General features: G+C 43.0%; 1 protein-coding gene across 1 annotated transcript in view; it reads left to right on the plus strand.

Moving 5' to 3' along the window:
• The window catches only part of LOC121273318 (E3 ubiquitin-protein ligase MARCHF9-like), a 49,285-nt gene extending 31,561 nt beyond the window's left edge, over window positions 1-17,724 (plus strand). The window contains exons 2-4 of the mRNA XM_041180453.1: window positions 3,589-3,744; window positions 11,840-12,032; window positions 16,979-17,724. Of these exons, the coding sequence (XP_041036387.1) occupies window positions 3,589-3,744; window positions 11,840-12,032; window positions 16,979-17,301 (672 nt within the window). The 3' untranslated portion in view covers window positions 17,302-17,724. The remainder of the gene's footprint in view (window positions 1-3,588; window positions 3,745-11,839; window positions 12,033-16,978) is intronic.
• The last annotated feature ends 1,820 nt before the right edge of the window (window positions 17,725-19,544 follow it).

Raw genomic sequence — 19,544 nt, forward strand, 5'->3', positions numbered from 1 at the left:
GATTCCTCCCCCCCCCCCCAATTTTTTCCTAATAGTTTATATAGATTTTTCTTTTCCCACCTACTTCCATTATTTTTAAATGTATTTCCATCCATTGTTTTATCTCTAACTTTTAGCCTTTTTTGATTCCTTCACCCCACTCCAACCCCACTAGGGCTATCTGTACCTTGCTTGTCTTGCTTTCTACCCTTGATTAGCACATTCCTTAGATAATATCACCACCTCTTTGTCCTTTTGTCTGTGACATCTTTTGGTTATCTCCACCTATCACTGGCCATCTATCCAGCTCTACTTGTCCCAACGCCCCTTAAACCAGTTTATATTTCACCTCTCTTCTATTTTTACTTAGTTCTGTTGAAGGGTCATTCGGACTTGACACGTTACATGCGTTCCTCTCCGTAGATGCTGCCAGACCCGCTGAGTTTTTCCAGATATTTTTGTTTTTGTTTTAGCCAGTTAACTAAGTTAGCTAGATGGCTAGTGTGTGGTTCAGGATAATGCCAACAGCACAGGTTTGATTCCCATTCCAGCTGAGATGAACTTGGGATCTGCCTCCTTGCTTTGCTCCTGAGAGAGGAAGGCAATGGTAAACCACCACTGACAAAAACTGCTAAGGAAATGGCTCAGGATGAAGCATCAGCAAACAATGAGCCAAGGACCTGCCTTAGGCAGAGCACACATGAATGAATGAATAATACTCCTAAAACAAAAGTGCTGCATGTCAAGAATGTTTTAAGAAAACAGGTATTTACTGACACATATCAGTGAGTTGGGTGTGCCTGCTTCTCACTGCACTGGGAAAGCACAGCGCAGAGAGGGCACTGGGGTGGGGTGGGGAGGTGAAGCAGGAGAAAGTCTTCGGATGCAGCTCACTCGCTTACTCTTGCCTATGGCATAGTGGGTGGTCCTCCTGAGCTGTGGATCTCCTGGAATATTTCTGCGGACCCCAATTTGAGAATATACACATATGTATATGTGTACACAGTGGTGTAGGAGCAATTTTTGAAGTGGCTTATTATATAGAGGACTGCTAGAGACAGACACCCCCAGAAAATGTTCACATGACACTTCTTCATTCAATGTACTTTACCTCATTTGAAATTAATGTTCTCTCCCAGAGTATGGAAGGGCCAGAGGAAGCTGATTAGCTTTGCAAACTTTAAATGACAGATAAGAATAAAAATAAAGTTCTTTTTGAGAATATGGTAAACCTAATTACAAACCTTTTACGAAAGGTTTAGAAGAAAGAGGAGACTTGGTCACCATCTTGTTAATGCTCTTCCCTCCATTGCTGGACTGACATAGGCTCCAGGGATAAATTTCAACTAGGCAACTTTCACTAAATTTTTTCCTATTTGAAATGCTATCAGCATAAAACTTAATCTTGTTGACATGATCATTTACTTTGTTATTTTCATAAGAATGTGATTGATTAGGGCATTTAAAAGCAATATATGTTGTTTCTGTTGGCAGCTTCACTTAATAACTGAAGAAGTGGAATTAGAAAATGTCTATCATTCTTGACTATAAATCTCTTTTAACATTAAAGAGTGAATTTGATGGAGTTCACCAAGTCCAATGTAACAACTGTTTAAATGTGTTACAAGAGAACTGCTGCACTGATTGATTCTGCTATCTTGTACCAGACACATTTTGACGGCAGATTGTACACTGGGCAATGCAGGCATTAGTACAAAGGGTTTCATGCTAGACCGTCGGGTACCACATAGGCCTCCTCAGTTACATGTCAACTGTGGCTCTCTTGTCTCTGAATCAGAAGATTTGTGGGTTCAAGCCCTGTTCATAATCTGGGTCGACAGTCCCCATGCAGTGCTGAGGAAGCGCTGCACTGTTGCAGGAGTGGTGCTGAGGGAGCACTGTGCTGTCAGAGGGGCAATTCTGAAGTAGCGTGGCGTTGTTGGAAGTTTGGATAAGAATTTAAACTGAGGCTGAGTATGTCTTCTAGGGTGGATGCCACAGATCCCATGGCATTATTGCAAGAAGAGCAGGGGCATTCTCCCTGGTGTCCTGCCTAATATCAATCAATCAACATCAAAAAATAGATTGTCGGATCATTATCACATTGCTGTTTGTGGGAGTTTGCTGTGTGCAAATTGGCTGCTGCATTTCCCTACATCACAATAGTGACTGCACTTCAAAGTACTTCATTGGTTGTAAAGCACTTTGGGACATCCTGAGGTTGTGGAAGTTGCCAAATAAACACAATTTCAATACACCACGTTTGCAAGTGATGTAATAATAGGGTTCAATATTATTAAGTGATCGTATTGATCGTTTATAATGAAATGAGCTAAGGTTTGGCAGTGACTTACTCTTGATGGTACTGCCCCTTTCAATAGAAGTGTAGTTTGAAAGGGAGAAATAGGAGAAATTCATAGTCAAAAGATAGGCAATGGAAATAACCAGAGAGCGAGATCAATAACTAATTGAGATCACTGGGCCACAGAGAAAAGCACTGGGCTTCCTCATAGCCTGAGAACGTATTTAATAAAGCTTTACATGGACATGCCTGCAGGTGTTTAAGTGCTACAGTCAACCATAGTTTTTGGTCCTGATTGTTACCCAGTGATCTCTCACCCCTGATCAAACATTCGACTGCGTATCTAGATATTGGATGATCTTGGCATCTGACTGGGCTGTAATGCATGTCATGGTTGAATAGCCTGGCAAACCTCACTGGGCTCACACATGAGGCATGCCAGTTTTGGATACAGTTCTTGGAGGGCTGTTGTATCCCAGTAGGAGTCACAAGGGATGGTGGGCAATGGGGAAACATAAATCTCATCAAAAACGATTACATCAAGGAAAGCGTGTTGCTCGTCAAGAGCTCTTAAGACCTTTCTTTAAAATATAGTGTGAAAATAACAGGACTGTAGTGATTCAGGATCCCTGTGGGGATGTCATCTGTAATTGTGCCATCTAGAATGGATAATAATAGACCTCATGTACAGGAGGGCTGTGTTATCACAGTAGATGTGGATCTGTGTTCACTGAGACATGCTGGAGATGACAGGAGCAATGTGGTTCATCTCCACTTCAAAAAGCCAAAGAGAAATTCTTATCTGTTGAATAGATCAGCATGTGTCAGCCATAACTCTGAGGGTAACTCTCTTGCTTCCCACTCCAGACACCTGAACCCAAAATCCAGGCAGACACTCCCAGTGCAGTACAGAGGGACTGCTGCACTGTCAGAGGTGCCGTCTCTCAAATGAGGCTTTAAACTGAAGCCCTGTCTGCACTCTTGGCCAAGTGTAAATAATCCCATGGTACTATTGGAAGAATAGCAGAGGAATTCTCCCTGGTGTCCTAGGCAATATTTATCCTTCAATAAACATTTTACTTTTTAAAAAAAAGTTAATAACATTGTTGTTTGTGAGATCTTGCTGTGTGCAAATTGGCTGCCACGTTTCTGACAGTGCAACAGTGACTACACTTCAAAAGTACAAGTTTGCTCTTTAAACGCTTGTGACTTGCTGTGTGCAGCACTTATGGGGAGGCTGTCCATTTTTTTCCCCCATCTCCCTGAGTATGTGTGATTAATGTGCTGTATATTGTCTATTTTTACAGGGCGATTTACTGAGCCCCTGTCGGTGTGATGGTTCTGTGCGCTGCACCCACCAGCCGTGCCTAATCCGCTGGATCAGTGAACGAGGCTCATGGAGCTGTGAGCTGTGTTACTTTAAATACCAGGTCCTGGCAATCAGCACCAAGAACCCCCTGCAGGTCAGTTGCAGACATCCACTGGCATGTTGGGAAGCAGGGAGAGAGAAATTTTCCTTGAATGTGTTTAATCTTGTTGCAGTTGTAGTCTCTTGCTTGGCCTCTCCATGACAGATCACCCAACCCATGCTTTGAGTGGGTATACATGTTAGCCCCTGCCAATGCTTCAAGGCTATCAAATGGTGTCTGAGTTGCCTTGTAATGTTCCAGTGCTTTCTCCCTTGGGGTTTGGGTTGGTGAGTCACACCACAGGAGGCCCTACTGCCTTCTGGCTATTTACTCAGTCTTGGCAAGCTATTAGATCCAGGTGTGATGAAGAAGGCAGGGTAATTATTGAAAAGCCCCATAAAGATCCAAATAGTTGCCATGTATTGGAGCATATTGTGTCACCCAGTCACAAACCCCTTGGTGCCGTGCACAGTGCACATGCCATGCAGGTGGCATCTATCCATTTACCACAGGAAAGGCAATATCAACAGGATAGAAAAAAAAAGCCCCCTGCCCCAATTTCTCTCCACCCCTTTACTATCAAATGCTGCTGTAGGATATTAATTCAACCTCAGCAACACTTTCCTATCAAATTACTCTTTCCACAATGAAAGATGTTAGTGCTTTCAGGAAAATAGCAGGCAGAGGAAGCTGATAGGAAGGTGCTGGTGATTATACAGCACCGTTTCAAACCCACTGGAGAAAGAATTTATTCAGCAAAAGTCAAAATGATGACAGGCTTTTAATTTAAAAAAGAGCCCACCTCCTAACTGCTGGGAATGTGTCCTCGCTTCCTACACTTTCCAGTCCTGAGACTAGAGACAGTGAGGCCTCCTCTGCACTTTAAGCCTAAGGACAGCTTTTGCTGCATGCTGACACTGAGGTGTGGTGTGAACCCAGATCAGCTTTGGCACAGACTCAGCAGCAAAGCAGAGAAAGACGTCCTCCCTCCGAGCAGTCTGGTAACACACTCTCTCTCGACCTGACTCCAGATTGACGTCAATATGTTTGTGTCAGCGAGCAGTGAACCCGCTTTGCACTGATATCACAGTTGTTCTGTGAATGGTGGCCAAGGTGGACACACTTTCTAATTTACAAACAGTAACGCGCATAGAAACAGAGAGACGGGAGAGATTCAGAAACTGTTGTGTATGTGGAATTTCCCAGGAGTCTGCAGGAAAATTGCAGTCATTTCACCTCCTCTTAGTTTTTGAACCTCTTTCCCCCCTCCAACCGACTCCTTTGAATTGGGCACAAAGTTTCGCAGGCACCAGCTGCCCTCAGGTACCTCACCCACTTGCCTGTTTGTTACGTTATGAGCCTGGACATTAAAGGTCAGTGGGGAATTCAACCCTGGGTGGCATTATAGCCAAACCTGAGTCTGTCACCATTCCAGTATCTGCACACGTGCACTTTCCAGTAAAGGAGTGGTTGAGGAGGGGTAGTGTGGTTGGCGCTGCGATGGAGGAATGTTGATGAATTTGAAAAAATATCCAGGGCAGCACCCTTGGCTGACTCTTACTCTCCCTAACCCACATCGCTGGGGATCATTACAGCACCTCAGCTTCTGCGCTGGCCGATTTCAGCTAACTCAGGACCAACTGAGGACCAAATCCTGACCGGGTCCATATGGTTCAGTACTGCACTGGGTCACGCAGTTAATGGCCTGATCCATAAATTATCAACAAAAGGCATTAGTCTTCTGGGGATGTTGTTTAAAAGACACCACAAAGCCCACTGTAAACTGACTGCCCCTTCAGCTCTTTGTTTGGTTCCTACAGTTGTGCCAGTTTTTTTGAACCCAGGCGCCAGGTCTTGCATGAGTTGCAAAACACAACTGGTATAATGGGGGCGGGTTGAAGTTGATAAACTTATTCTTAAAGGCGCAGTGTTTGCATGAAAAAGTGCTTGGCAAGTGTTTCTCATCTGCTAACAAAAACCGCAATGCCATAGTTACCTTGAACATGACATCAGTGTGATGCAAAATGAGTCTCTGGATGCAGCTCTCTTCACAAGCAAACATGAAACTATGCACCCCCCATTCCACCCTTCCCAGCACTTTTTCCTGAAGACAGTGCCCCCTTTAAACATTGAAGCAAGTGGTTTTATTAATGAGTGATACATCTAATGTTGTGCACAGGGGAAATTGAAATATGAACTGGGGGGTGGGGGGTGGGAAGAGGAGGGGCGGGAAGAGGAGGGGCTGGTCTAAACTGTGTCGCCTGTGAGTTTATTAGTTTGGCTTACTGGTGAAAGTGTTCCTCAACATTCACACTCCTCCAGATGGTTGCCTTCAATTAGAAAATACTGGAACATCAAATTAATTGATGTACTCCCTGCAGCTAGTCTAAGCCAGCTACCAGGAACAAACCACCCAGAGTGTGTACATTTATCTCTCGGTCACCTCTCTTCAAATCCCAGTGCGTGTTGTCACATATCCAAGTGAAGGACTGAGGATCAGCTATAAGACGCATTGTCCTACCATTGTGACATGCTAGGCCACTGATGACGGACACCCAAATACCTCAAGGTGAGTTACATAACAGTAATCCAATCAGAGGATGAAAAGATGTAAGCATGTGAGTCGCTGATTAACGCTATCAGCTCTGATCAACGCCTATGCTTCACTTTGAGATTCTGCGATGGAAATGTAGCACATTTTTAAATGTGTAGATTGTCTTCCCTTTGGCTTTTGATGTGGAGCTATTATTGTTAATGGATGTTAGCCATGGCTCGGGAGTAGACCTCTTGCCTCTGAGTCACAAGGTCATGGGTTCAAGTCCCACTCCAGGGACTTGAGCTCACAATCCAGGCTGATACTCCATGTGTGGTACTGAGAGAGTGCTGCACTGTTGGAAGTGCCATCTTTCAGAAGGAATGTTAAACTGCCCTCTCAGGGAGATGGAAAAAAATTGTGGCCATTACTTGAAGGAGAGCAGGGAAGTTATCCCTGGTGTCCTGAGTCCAATATTTATCCCTTAACCAACATCTAAAAACAGATGATCTGATCATTTATTGCATTGCAGTTTGTGGGACCTTGCTGTGCGCAAATTGGCTGTGGCGTTTCCCTACAGTTCAAAAGTACTTTGGCTGTAGAGTTCTTTGGGATGTCCTGAGGTTATGAAACGCGCTATCTAAATGCAAGTCTTTCTTTGTTTCCAAGTTAAGCCTGGAAGTCCTTGGCATTACAGTGAACATCTGCGCTATTTGTGTGTTAGAGGGCAGGAATATCAAGAAAGCCAATCAGATGAAGGAGATCACAGATGCATTATAGAACACTTTCACTTGTGACCACCAATGCCACAATGTGGCAATGGTATTCTACACAATTTCTGAAAGCACGTAGGGATCATTGCCTGCGCCTATGTTTCTTTTCAGGCCCTTGTACACAATTCTGCCCTTTACGAACTCGAAAGGATTTTTGATCTTTGGTGCCTAGCTGTTACGTGGCCGTCAACTCTGCTGAATGCCTCCTTCTCTGTGAGCTCTTGACGATGCCTTCATGTTAAGGCAATCCTTCTTGTCTGAAGGGGAAGGAAAAGTGGAGGGAAGACCAACACCAGATTCTAGGGCTGTGACTCATGACACCATTTTGGTGGAAACAGAGTACAGGTACTGTAAGGCTCATTCTATATACAAAATGATTGCACATCCCAATGGCATGTTCCCAATGGGAAGCACCTTCCATTACAAACCCCTTCAAGGAGCTCGCAAATTATCCTCATCTGCTGCATGTCGCATAATTTCACCTTGCAAAGAGGTCATGCCACAACAGTCGAAGAGCAGGGTGGAGGAGCCACACCAAAGGAATTAGCTGCTGATCTACCCATGCACCAAGAAAGTTTGGCAGACCAAGCACTGATTGAAGATGGCTTCCATGTATCTGGCCCGTTTCTTCCTGCTGCAATCTACATTCTCCAGATGAACTATTCTCTAGATCACCAGCTCTGACAACTTCTTGGGCAGTTCCTCAAATCTTACCTTTTACTGGCCACTTGCTTTTAATGTTGATGCATGACTGTCATCATTTTGCGATGGTGGCCAGATTACGTGTGATGTTGAACATCCAATGTACTGCTTTTCCAAAGGGATTCCTTTATGGAAGGAGTAAGTGTGCTGGTTGCCTTCTGGAATTCTGGTGCTCTATATCATCCTGTGCTGTGTATGGCAATGATTCTACACTTGCATTGGCTACCCTCTTTGTGAAATTCTAGCTCATGAATTTCTTTCCCAGAAATTTGCAGAGGACACAAGTGACTGATGTGGATGATCTTCCTCAGACAGAAATCTCCACTTGTTAGTTAGTCCAGTGAGATCTGAATCCCTAGATGTTGGAGCAGAGGCGAGAACCATTGTAGACTTCCTGCAGTAGGTGTGTGGCCTTGAGCAGACAAAGATCACTTGCTCCTTCTGACCTGTGCAGTGTAACTTACTCCCAAGATTTATCCTTCAACCAACATCACTGAAACAAATTACTTGGTCAGTATCAAGTTGCTGTTTGTGGGAGCTTGCTGTGCGCAAATTGGCTGCCATGTTTCCTACATGACCAGTTACTGCACTTCAAAAAATAGTTCTACATTGGCTGTAACGCACTTTGGGATGTCTTGAGGTTTTGAGAATGCAAGCTTTTCTTACTTTCCTCCTCAACCTTGTTGCCTGGATCCTCCTATGTGCTGTAGAGATGGTGATTATCACTGATGGTGCTGTGAGGGATTGGTTTTCTTTGGAACACTGACCATCCCTTCATTGAGTTCTTCCATTCCTGAGAAGACAAGGGAAATAAAACTGTTAACCTCCTGCCTCAGTTAACCACCCTCAAGCATTTCCTTCAGTGGATCAGATACTTTGAAAAAACAGTGTCATTCAGTAGATGATTGCATGACTGGATCATCATGATACCAGCCAAAACCTTTGGGGACAGTGAGCAGGAGACACCCCCATTTCCTTGCTGCCCTCCCACCCATTTATATCAGGGATGGCCTTCTTGAAGGGAACAGGGTCTTGAGTGCTTTGGATAGCCAGCATCGTAGTCTCCTTCTGCCGATTTATATATCACCTTCTGTAGTGCTGAGATACTGCAGGAGCATTGGTATTGTCTACATAGCTTCAAGGCTATACAATGAATAAGTACTGACCTGCTTGGCTAAAAGGCAAGTACTTCCCTTCAAGATTTGTTGCTGTGTACATAATGTTGACATTTAGACTGACTCATCGGGGATTCTTCTGTGTGGGAAGGTTCATTCATGCAAAGCCTCCATTGCCCTGGTCCTCCCACTCCCGTTATATTGATTAACATCTGCTTGCTAAAATATGGCATGTTGTGGCTTTCTTTCATGCCCAACAGTACTTTTGGTTTTACCGTCATAGATTTTTTTCAGCTCTGATAGCTGCTTTCTGTTGGGACACCGAATACTATGCTACATCAGGGTTTTCTGGGTCACTTTTAAATTTGGTCTTTGGGCTTATTACTTGATGACGTGACCGCTAAATGAACACTCGGAGACCCAGATTGAGTGTGCTGGCTGTGGCTCAGTGGGTAGCACTCTTGCCTCTTGAATCCAAATGTTGCAGGTTCAAGTTCCACTTCAGCACATAATCCAGGTTGACACTCCCAGTGCAGTACTGCACTGCCAGAGTCTTTCAGATAAGATATTAAACCAAAGCCCCCTTCTGCCCTCTCAGTTGGACAAAAAAGATCCCACAGCAATTATTTGAAGAAGAGCGGGTGGAATTCACCCCACTGTCCTGAGCCCAATTATTATCCCTCAGCCAACATCACAAAAACTGATGATCTGGTAATATCACATTGCTATTTATGGGATCTTTCTGTGTCCAAATTGACTGCCATGTTTCCTACGTTACAACAGTACTTCATTGGCTATACTGTATAAATGTTAGTCTTATTTCAGATGTTCATGATATATAGTCTTCTGACCTTCCCAGCTAATCTGGGTTTATAATTTCTCATCTCCCTTCAGCTCCATCAAGGGCACAGTGCTGGTCGGTTCTGCTATTTACTCTCTCTACTGGTGCATCAGGTGCTTCTGAGAAGAGTAATTCTGCCAATAACTTGCTATTCTTTCCCTTCCCTTGAGAATCCCTGGAGAAATGCCTCCAGCGCCTGACCACCTGACTGACTGCTTCCATTGCCCATGGAAATCTCAACACAAACAGCTGTCCTGCTCTCCTCTATTCCAGGGATTCAGCATTTTTAAGAGGAGTCGGCTCTTCTTATTGATCTGGGTGCTCTGTTGAAATCTTGCCATGTAGATGCTATAAGCATGCAATTTATTGCAGGTCTTGGAAAGAGTAAAACTCTGGGTCACATAGCACGCCTGTTGACGCTGAATAAAGTGTAAGTAATGCGCACAATCCCTCATCTATTAATCATATGGTAATTTCTAGTTTATGGCATGATAATACATTATGCTGCTCCATGGCTCAGTTGGTAACGACACTGTCTGCTGTGTTACTGAGTCAGTCCGAATTAGGCAAGGTTAATTCCCGCTATGTGTTAAGTAGCTGATCTCAGCCAGGTTGGACACTATAGATGAGAGATGCAGGGTGAGTAGTCCGGGTTCCTGCTTGTCCTGGTCGCTTTCCACTGGGCCCATAGCTTGGAAAATGCACGTGTGTGTGGCTGTCAGGTAACAGCAATATCAAGCTTGGGTTGTGATTCCACCAACGCCCACCCCCCACTAGCTGCATAGCCTGCAGACACTGTGTAGACTCATGTGAAGAATGGTGACCTGAGTGAGATATCAGGGGGATGCTGGCACCGATGGAACTGTACCACAGCATGACTTGCCATCATGTGGGGAAGGAATTAGAGTTGTTCAAAGGGTATTACTGATTTTACGATTATAGGACCGGACCAAACACATGCCCCACATGTTCTGCATTGCCCTGTTTTAATATTTTCAACACGCAATCTGTGTTGTAGAATACAACCTCTACACCTCTGACTTATGCTACCCATAACTGCCCAGCACTATGAGTTTAGCCTCGTATCGCACAAACCCCTTAAGCCCTTTCTGATTTTAGAAACTCATTTTTAAGCTCTGAAAGCCCAGTCATATCAGGCAACAATCTCCTGCACCTCCTGATAGCTGCCTCTAAAAACCAGTGGCCTATGAACTTAATACTTCAACCTCACCGAGGGAGATGAAGAAGGGCATGGGAGTGTCAGGAGACAGAAAATAAATTAGCACAACAAAAAGACAAGGGCTAACAGTTTGAGTTAAATGGTGACCAAGGACTGGGTTGGTGAAGTAGGAGAGAATGCTGACCTTTCAGCCTGGGTCAAAATTTGACCCAGCATGACAGAAATTCTCTGCTGAGTGAAAGGGCCCTACGTGAAGTGAGTTGAGAAAATAACAATCCAATCACTAATTCACAACATGTAACTGCTAATGATCCATCCCATTCTTAACAGAAGCCTTAAGGATGACTGATATACAAAATCAAAATGCTGCATTGCTTCTCAGCCCTGCCATACTGACGCTCGAGTTAAGGCATCTTGCTGGGACAGAGTAAGGGGAACTTTACTCTGTATCTAACTTGTGCTTTATCTGACCTGGAGCTGCTTCATGCTGTCACAGCTAACCTCAACGCTACTTGATCTGTCATGTCAGAGTGCCCTTGTTGTGGCCAGTGCTCAGGATTGTTCGTTTTGACTGTAAGGTAGATCAAGACTGGCCTTAACATCTCTAACCACCATGGCAACTTCAGCCAGCCCATGAGCCAGATCTTTAGGTGACTTCCTGTCTGCCAATCAGAGTCCAATGCTGTCATAATTTCACGCGCTATAGCAATCAAGTCATGTGATACTGGCATAAGGTTCTTGGCTTTAACGTTATTCTCTTTCCCTCTTATGTCTCCAACCCTGGCCCACTCATTCTCTTGTGCCACAATCTTCCTTTTAATTTCTCTTTCTCTCCCTCTAATTGTTCATTCCCTGCTTCATTTGTGTCTCTCCAATTCTTCTTTTCTTTTTTCCTGTCTTTACTCGTCATACTCTTGTCTCCTTCTATTTTTCTCTCTCTCTCACCTCTTTATCTTTCCACGTTCTTCTATTCCATATTCTGCGCCCTTCTCTCTCCCATTTCAGTGGCAGGCAATCTCCCTCACAGTGATTGAAAAGGTCCAGATAGCCGCCATCATCCTTGGCTCCCTCTTCCTAATTGCTAGCATCTCCTGGTTAATTTGGTCCTCCCTCAGTCCGTCGGCTAAGTGGCAGAGACAGGACCTGCTCTTCCAGATCTGTTACGGCATGTATGGCTTCATGGACATCGTCTGTATAGGTAAGCATCTCTGTGTCAAACATTAGAACTGTACATCATACTATGGTCAGTGTCCTCTGAACTTTCCTTTGACTTCTAAGGTTCAAATATGCCAGTTTGCTCCTCTTCCTCCCATAGTGTGTTGAAATCAGGACCATAGTCTCCTAGTTTAACTTTTCTAGGACCTGAAGGTGGAACCTTTCTGCCTCCTTTCCTCCAACTATCTCCAAGCTTTTAGAACACAGGGTTAGTGTCACCCAATTTATCTTGCCTTCTCTAGTTGTCAGTTTGGCTCAGTTGGTAGCACTTTTGCCTCTGAGTCAGAAGGTTGTGGGTTCAAGCCCCACTCTAGGACTTGAGCACATTATCTACACTGTCACTCCAATCTGATGGACTGCTGCACTGTTAGAAGTTCTGTCCTTTAGATAAGATATTAAATCAGTGGCCCAACATATCAAAGATCCTATAGGATACTCTTTGAAGAAGTGCAGGAAAATTTTCTGGTTCCTGGCCAACATTTCTCTCTGAACCGACTCTGGCAAAAACCAATGAGCTGGACATTCATCTTATTGCTGTTTGTTTGATCTTGCTGTGCGCAAATTGCCTGCCGCATTTGGCTATATAATGGTGACTACTTTCCAAGCAATTCATTCAGTGAGATGTTTCTGAGAGATCTGATAAAGCGCTATAAAATTGCAAGGCTTCTGTTTCTTTTATGCTGTTTTTCAATCTTCGTGGTCTGGCACTATTGGTTTTCACCTGAGCATTCTCAAGTTTAAAAAAAATCACGAATTATCTGGTTGTGCTTCCTCACTTTTACTGAGCATGTGCAGAAAAGGCTCAAGGCATCATGGGAGTGGAACTCCCCTCCCCTATTTAATTGTTGCCAAGGAGGAAGGCAAAGCTGCCATGAAGCACTTCACCAGCTGAGCCAATTTAGTGACCTCATTTTGTAATCCTATTGACAGATTAGGAACATGAAACAGATTGTCTATTTTTTTGTTACCCTCACTTCCAGTTGAAATCTGTCTGAAAATATTTGTACTGTCATTTTATTTTTATGCCCAAAGTGGTTTATATGCCAATCTTTTACAAAAGTAATGATTGTGAGCTGTACAATACAAATTGCTGCAGGTCATAACGAGAGATTACTTGGGTTTTCAACCAGGAGACCCCGAGTTCAAATCTCCAAACGCTCCCAAGCTCTCCTCGGGTGAGTTTGACCACATCAGCCTGTGTTGGCTGACTGAGGAAGGGGCAAGTGGCTGGAGAAGGTTTCCTTCCCTCCCCACTCTATCACTGCACTGTGCCAGTTGTCAGGTCAATTGGTATTGTGTCCACATGGAACAGGTAGTGATTCAGTTACAATGCTGTGGTGGCCTGCTGATAATCATGTGGCTGGATACGCCAACAGCAGTTCTGATCAAGGTTCTTGGCTCATTTGACCAGAAGGCCCAGTGAGTCGGTGCCTTGCTTGTGATGTTGGGGAATGACGTTGCCACTAAATAAACAAATCGCCTGTGGCATTGTTCATAGTAAGTTGGAGAAGACATTGTGTCATAATGACAGATGTATCCTACCATGAAATGTGTCCTAATAACAAAGACAGTGTCACATTGTGATAGATGTTTCCTCATAGGGATAAAGGAACAAATCTTGAAAGATTTTCTGTTGGTTAGGTGATGCCCTTTAAGGCTAGTCAAACCTAGCAATGGAATATTGTAGCTCTGCTCGGCAGGATCAGTGCAGTCCAAACCAGGCAGATCAATAAACTGGATGAGGATGGCCCATCCTCTGCTGGGCTGTCAGTTTTCTATGAGATTCTGCCTGGAGCAATATGAGAATTATTAATCTCCATGAGGACATTAGAGACTAGAGGTTCTGTATCAGTCCGCACATAACAACAACAGCTTGCATTTACACAGCACTTTTAATGTAGCAAAACATCCCAAGGCATGTGACAGGAATGTTACCTGACAAAAATTGACATCAAGTCCACATATTAGGACAGGTAACCAAAGTTTTGGTCAATGGGATAGGTTTTAAGGAGTGTCTTAAAGGAAGAGAGAGGGGGGCGGAGAGATTTAGAAAGGGATTTCCAGAGCAGTGGGGAAGCTCCACGCACCATTCTTCCTGCCTGTGGAACACTCACCTAGATGGTGTCAATATCTGAAATGCTGCACCTCAGTTTGCATAGGGACAAGGTCAAGACTTACCTATCGCAAGATTGCTGAGACCCTGCAAATGGTGCCCAGTCTAATCGTTCAAGTATTCCCATGCTCCCAACAGGGTTGAACCTGTCTTTGTTAGAGATTACTTTGGACCGCAGCTTGTCATCCCAACCAATACAGGCGAGACTTCTTGTGTCCACTACACACAGATCTGGGATTTTAGATAACTTAGTGACTGGGAAACAGAGCATTGGGAGCATGTGCACAAATCAATTATGTGGAATTGTCTGTAAAATTTTCCCAATGGGATCTATTTTAATGCTTTTAAATTTGCAACAACCCTTGTGTCTCATCATGAAAGATGACCTTTAATTTAAATAGTCTTAAGTTAATGCACCATATCAGCCTGACCTTCTACATGCGACCTCCACTGGGACTTGTCTTCTTGTACACAGTACTTTAGCTTTGCCTTGAGGCTAATCAGAATATTCTGAATGCAGCAGCAGGTGACTTTTCAGATACTAGTGGAAGCAACAAAGAACATCTGAAAAAAAGGGAGTCAAGGATGTAAAAAGGCCATTCAGCCCATTGAAGCTCAGCCCTTTTGGACCCAAGCTCCCCCAGCCTAGCATCAAACTGCATTTTGAATGCCTTCTGATGTTTCAGCCTCTATGCTTATTAAAGGGCTCAAATTTCTCTTTGAAAGAGAAACAGGAGACTGTAATTTAAAACAAAATCTTTGTGAGGGCATCACTGTCAAGGCTGGCATTTATTGCCCATCCCTATTTACCCTGAGAAAGTTTGCCACATACTAGACTACTTCAGAGGGTAGTTCAGAGTCAACCATGTTCGTGTGGGACAGGAGTCACATATAGGCCTAGACCAGGTAAGAACAGCAGGGCCATGATATGATTTGAACACTCATTCTCTGGATTACTAACCCAGTGACATAACCACCACACTACTGTACCTCCTACATTTCATTAGCAGATTATTAGTTATGGAGAAAATAGGCCATAACCATTTTGTTTTGTAAATACCTTTATAAAATTCCTCCTAGTATTTGTTCTGAAGTTAATTCTTGAAGTTAAATTTGAATAGAAATGTTTTTATCTCACACATGCCATGGTTTTGGTTGCCTGGAACACTCTTGGGGTTTGCATGTTTTATTGTTTATATCACCATCCTGACTACAGGTTAACCCTCTCAAGTCTCTTGTTTTGAAGCTTGTTGACAATAGTGAAGCAAATTCAATAGTAAATCCTCATCTAACAGTATAAGCTTCTAATATACGGGCAGCAAATACGTCCATTGGCATTCAAAATGCAAGGCATAATATATTCACCCCCTCTACCCCCATACTATCTGACCACCAATCCTGGGCAAGGAGACAAATGGAGAGAATAGAGGGGAAAACAGAGCGAAGGAACAGCTATTAAAATTGCCGTGTGGAAATGGTGACTGAAGGATGCAGTGGGTCGTTTCAACAGAAGACCACATCTCGCAAAGTACTGAATGGAATTTATCTTACTCCATTGAAGTAAGAGGAGACTGTACATTTTATAAGAGTATCAGATGTTATTAATGGCACTAGTGGAGGTCATACTTGCATTTTCCTCAAATTTTTATATATAAAACAAAAAAACATCTGCTACAGGGAATTAGGCCACAGATTTTACTACCTGTTCATTTTACAGGACCGGGCAAAATTTTTCAGGAAGTGATAATTTACCTCTATTTAAAAGAACTATGGTTGCCAACTCTGGCTGGGTCTATTCCTCGAAGTTTTATCACATGACCTCCCACTGCCACACTCCCACAATTAGTCAATTTTCCAAATGTAACACTTTCCACAACCAACTGGAAAGCGGTACCCAATTGAATTTAACTTGACTGTTGGTGAGATGTGTCTTTCTTTCCCCATCTCTAATATTTTGATAACTAATAACTGAAAATGCTCAAAGAAGGAAAAGAAGTTAACCCACAATTTTGTTTAATAGACTTATGATTTTCCCCATGGGTTTTGCTCATAGCAGTGTCCTGTAAGTTTAATCTTTCATTCCTGGAGACTCCAGAGCCATCCTGGAGGGTTGGCAAACCATTACAGGACACTAAATTCTAAACTGTACCTTTTTAGGGAAGATTTAGTGAGTAACAGTGCTCTTACACTTAGCTTTGTTTTTTGTTCTAATTGGACAGGGAGTGATTTTTCAGTGATTTGCCCCCTCCTCAATTTACCAATTAGTTGTCAGTCTCTGGAAGCCTTTCTGAACTCTGCTGTGCGAAACAAACGCTCCATTTATGGTAAAGTCACCTTGACACTGGCTCTCCCTCATTTAACCTTGAGTCCACAAGGCCTTCAAATCCCTGCAGGGCTTTTTGTCCAAAGTGTAGCTGAGAGCGGGAGGACTTAAAGTTGTCACCTGCACTCCCCTAAAATGCAACGATGCCTTCCGGGTAAATCAGCATCCCATCTTGAGCCTATGTTTTCTTTCCTCCCGTTTATCCATCTTACTAAATCAATAAAGGGAAGGATCTAGTGGCCTAATTGAGAATTTGTCAAACCACTAAGCTGAGTGGAATTCTGAATGATTGTGCAGGTCAAACTGTGAGCAGCTGAATGGGATTCAAACTGCACTGTTTGCTAGGGATACATAGACTGAAGAGGCATTTAAAAATGTTTGTGAATTGTCAGGCGTCTTGGCAGCTCTGAAATATTAATTACTGCTAAATGATGATAACATAATGCATGACATTGAAGGTTTTGAGTTTAAAAATTTGAACACTCTTTTCCAGGCCTCATCATTCACGAGGGATCGTCTGTATACCGAATCTTTAAGCGCTGGCAGGCTGTTAATCAGCAATGGAAGGTACTGAACTATGAAAAATCCAAGGACCTTGGGGAAGCCATTAGTGGGACAAGCAAGATTGGGGGAAGGAATTCACGGACGAACCACTCGTCAAACAATGACAGGAGTTCCACTCAGCGCACTGGAACCATTTTGAATCATCACTGTGGATATACCATCCTGCACATTCTCAGCTATCTGAGGCCTAATAACCATCAAAATGGTAACAGCTCAAATAGAGAGCTGGTCATGCGAGTTACAACTGTCTGAAACAAAATCAAAAGGACTGCTTACTGTTCATCACTTAAAAAGTGCAAACTTTAGAGACTGTCCAATAAAAAAGTACCACCAAGATTGTGAAAGGACGTTAATTGGAGGCTCAGAATAACAACAGTACGCTCAGTGTGATGGACTGAAATAGACCTGGTCACAGGTCCTAACCTCTACTCCTGGAATTCACCATCTTCATTGTTTTCTAAACATTTTTTAAAAAGTCTCACTTGAAGCAAAGCTCAGAAGTTCCAGACCCAGTATTTTACAAATGAATGAAACAAAAAACTAAATCTAAGAAAAATGGAACGCAAGATAGTTTGTTTAAAAACTGCCCCCAAAAAACGTGCAATAACGAATATCAGTTCCAAGATGTTGTGGGATCTCGGCAATAAGTTCTGTGTACTTCACCTTTTAATTTAATGCATGTCACTGTTTTCTTCTCCTCCCATCTCAAAATGGGAGAAAATTAATTTATATGCAAATGGTGGTCTGCAAATAAATTTGTTTTTTTTTAGGAGGGTGGCCTAGAGTTTTCAGCGAGCTTTAGATGTAGGCTTGTGAGGAATATCAGGATATAATTTAAACATAAAACCCAATCTTGGTGCCACAGAAGTGTAAACATATTCTAACAATTTAGAATGGCCTATCTTAGTGCCACAGAGTGTACAAATATTCTAATAACTTAAGAGTAGCCTATCATGGTGTAACAAAGTGTATGCTTAATATACAAGAGGGTGACACAGAGTGCATTCTAATATGTACAGGGCACTTTTTTATATATTCAAATACAATCCAGGATGAAGTTCTTGTATATGTTGTTATAACAAAGGCTTCACTCGCAAAAAAGGAATTTCATACAGACCTGTTAACATGTCTGTTACTAATTTCACACAAACATCATTCAGTCCCTTCAGTTCATTTGGTTAAATTTTCTTCCTAGTTTCATTTTCTCTATTTGGGTTAGACAAATATTTTCCCTGGCGATGGTGCTGGTCAGAGGAGTTGAAAGTGTAACACAGCATGAATCCAGTCTTGTTGTGCAGAATGAGATCTTACGAGACTCGGTAAATATTGATGAGCAGCCAGGTTTGGTTTCATGACTTGTTGATCATCAGTGACGAGCCTCTTATTCTGCTTTTCTGATCTGTGGAGCTGGAGGGTGAGGCTTCATGCAGTTGGGAATCCTGAAACTCTCCACCAGGTTGGAGATCTGTACAGATGGAGAAGTGAGGGCTTTGCTCTTTTTGCCCACATTTTGCCCATTATATTGGCAATGAAGGGTGCCAACGAGCAGCCTGCAATTCCACTTTTACCTTGATTGAAAGAGGATTAACAGGTGGGCATGATACAGGGTGACATGGTGTCCAGGTTGTGTGGGAGATAGACGAAGGTCAGGAGCATACATGCAGTGCAAGGCTGCACAGGCTGGAAAGGTTTGGCCTTCAAACTAAAAGGATGCGGTCCTTAATGGAAATTGTGATGCTACTCACATTGATTTAAGAAGTTAATCAAGTGAAAATGTATTGAAACGAATTTGCCAAGAGAGAAGTAAGTAAAATGTGTTAATAACTGATCAATCCAGCTACAAACTGATGCAAATTAGTGAAAGATCATTGATTATCAGCCTCTGCGTCTTCTGGTGTACCTGATCACCCCATTTTGATGCAGTTCTTTGATTGAATTACTCACTTCCAACTATGAACTGTTGACTGTGACACAGTGTTAGTGCTCTCATCTCTGTCAGAAGATCAGAGGTTCAAGTCCGAGATTTAAACACATAATCCAGGCTGACATTCCAGTGCAGTACTGATGGAGTGTTGCACTGTGGGAGGAACCATTTTTTTTGCCTGAGACATAAAGCCGAGGCCCCATTGTAAGCATGTAAAAAATCTCACGACATTGTTCTGAGGAAGAGCAGGAGAATTCTCCTTGCCCAATATTTATCCCTCAATCATTATAATTAAAACAGATGATCTGATCAGAATAAAGTTGCTGCTTGTGGAGTTTGCTGTGCACAAATTGGCTTCTGAGTTTCTACGTCACAACAGTGACTACACTTCAAAAAAATACTTAATTGTGCTTTGGGACATCCTAAGCTCATGAAAGTTCTTTTTTTCTTTCACTTTGACAGGTATGACCTGTAATTCACTAATCATCTCCCACCATCCCTAATCCAGGTGAGAAAGTCCCAGTCTTATAAGATGGCCTCCCATATGTACAGGACTCCTCTTTGGTTAAAT

Source organism: Carcharodon carcharias, chromosome X (genome assembly GCF_017639515.1).
Source record: "Carcharodon carcharias isolate sCarCar2 chromosome X, sCarCar2.pri, whole genome shotgun sequence".
NCBI lineage: Eukaryota > Metazoa > Chordata > Chondrichthyes > Lamniformes > Lamnidae > Carcharodon > Carcharodon carcharias.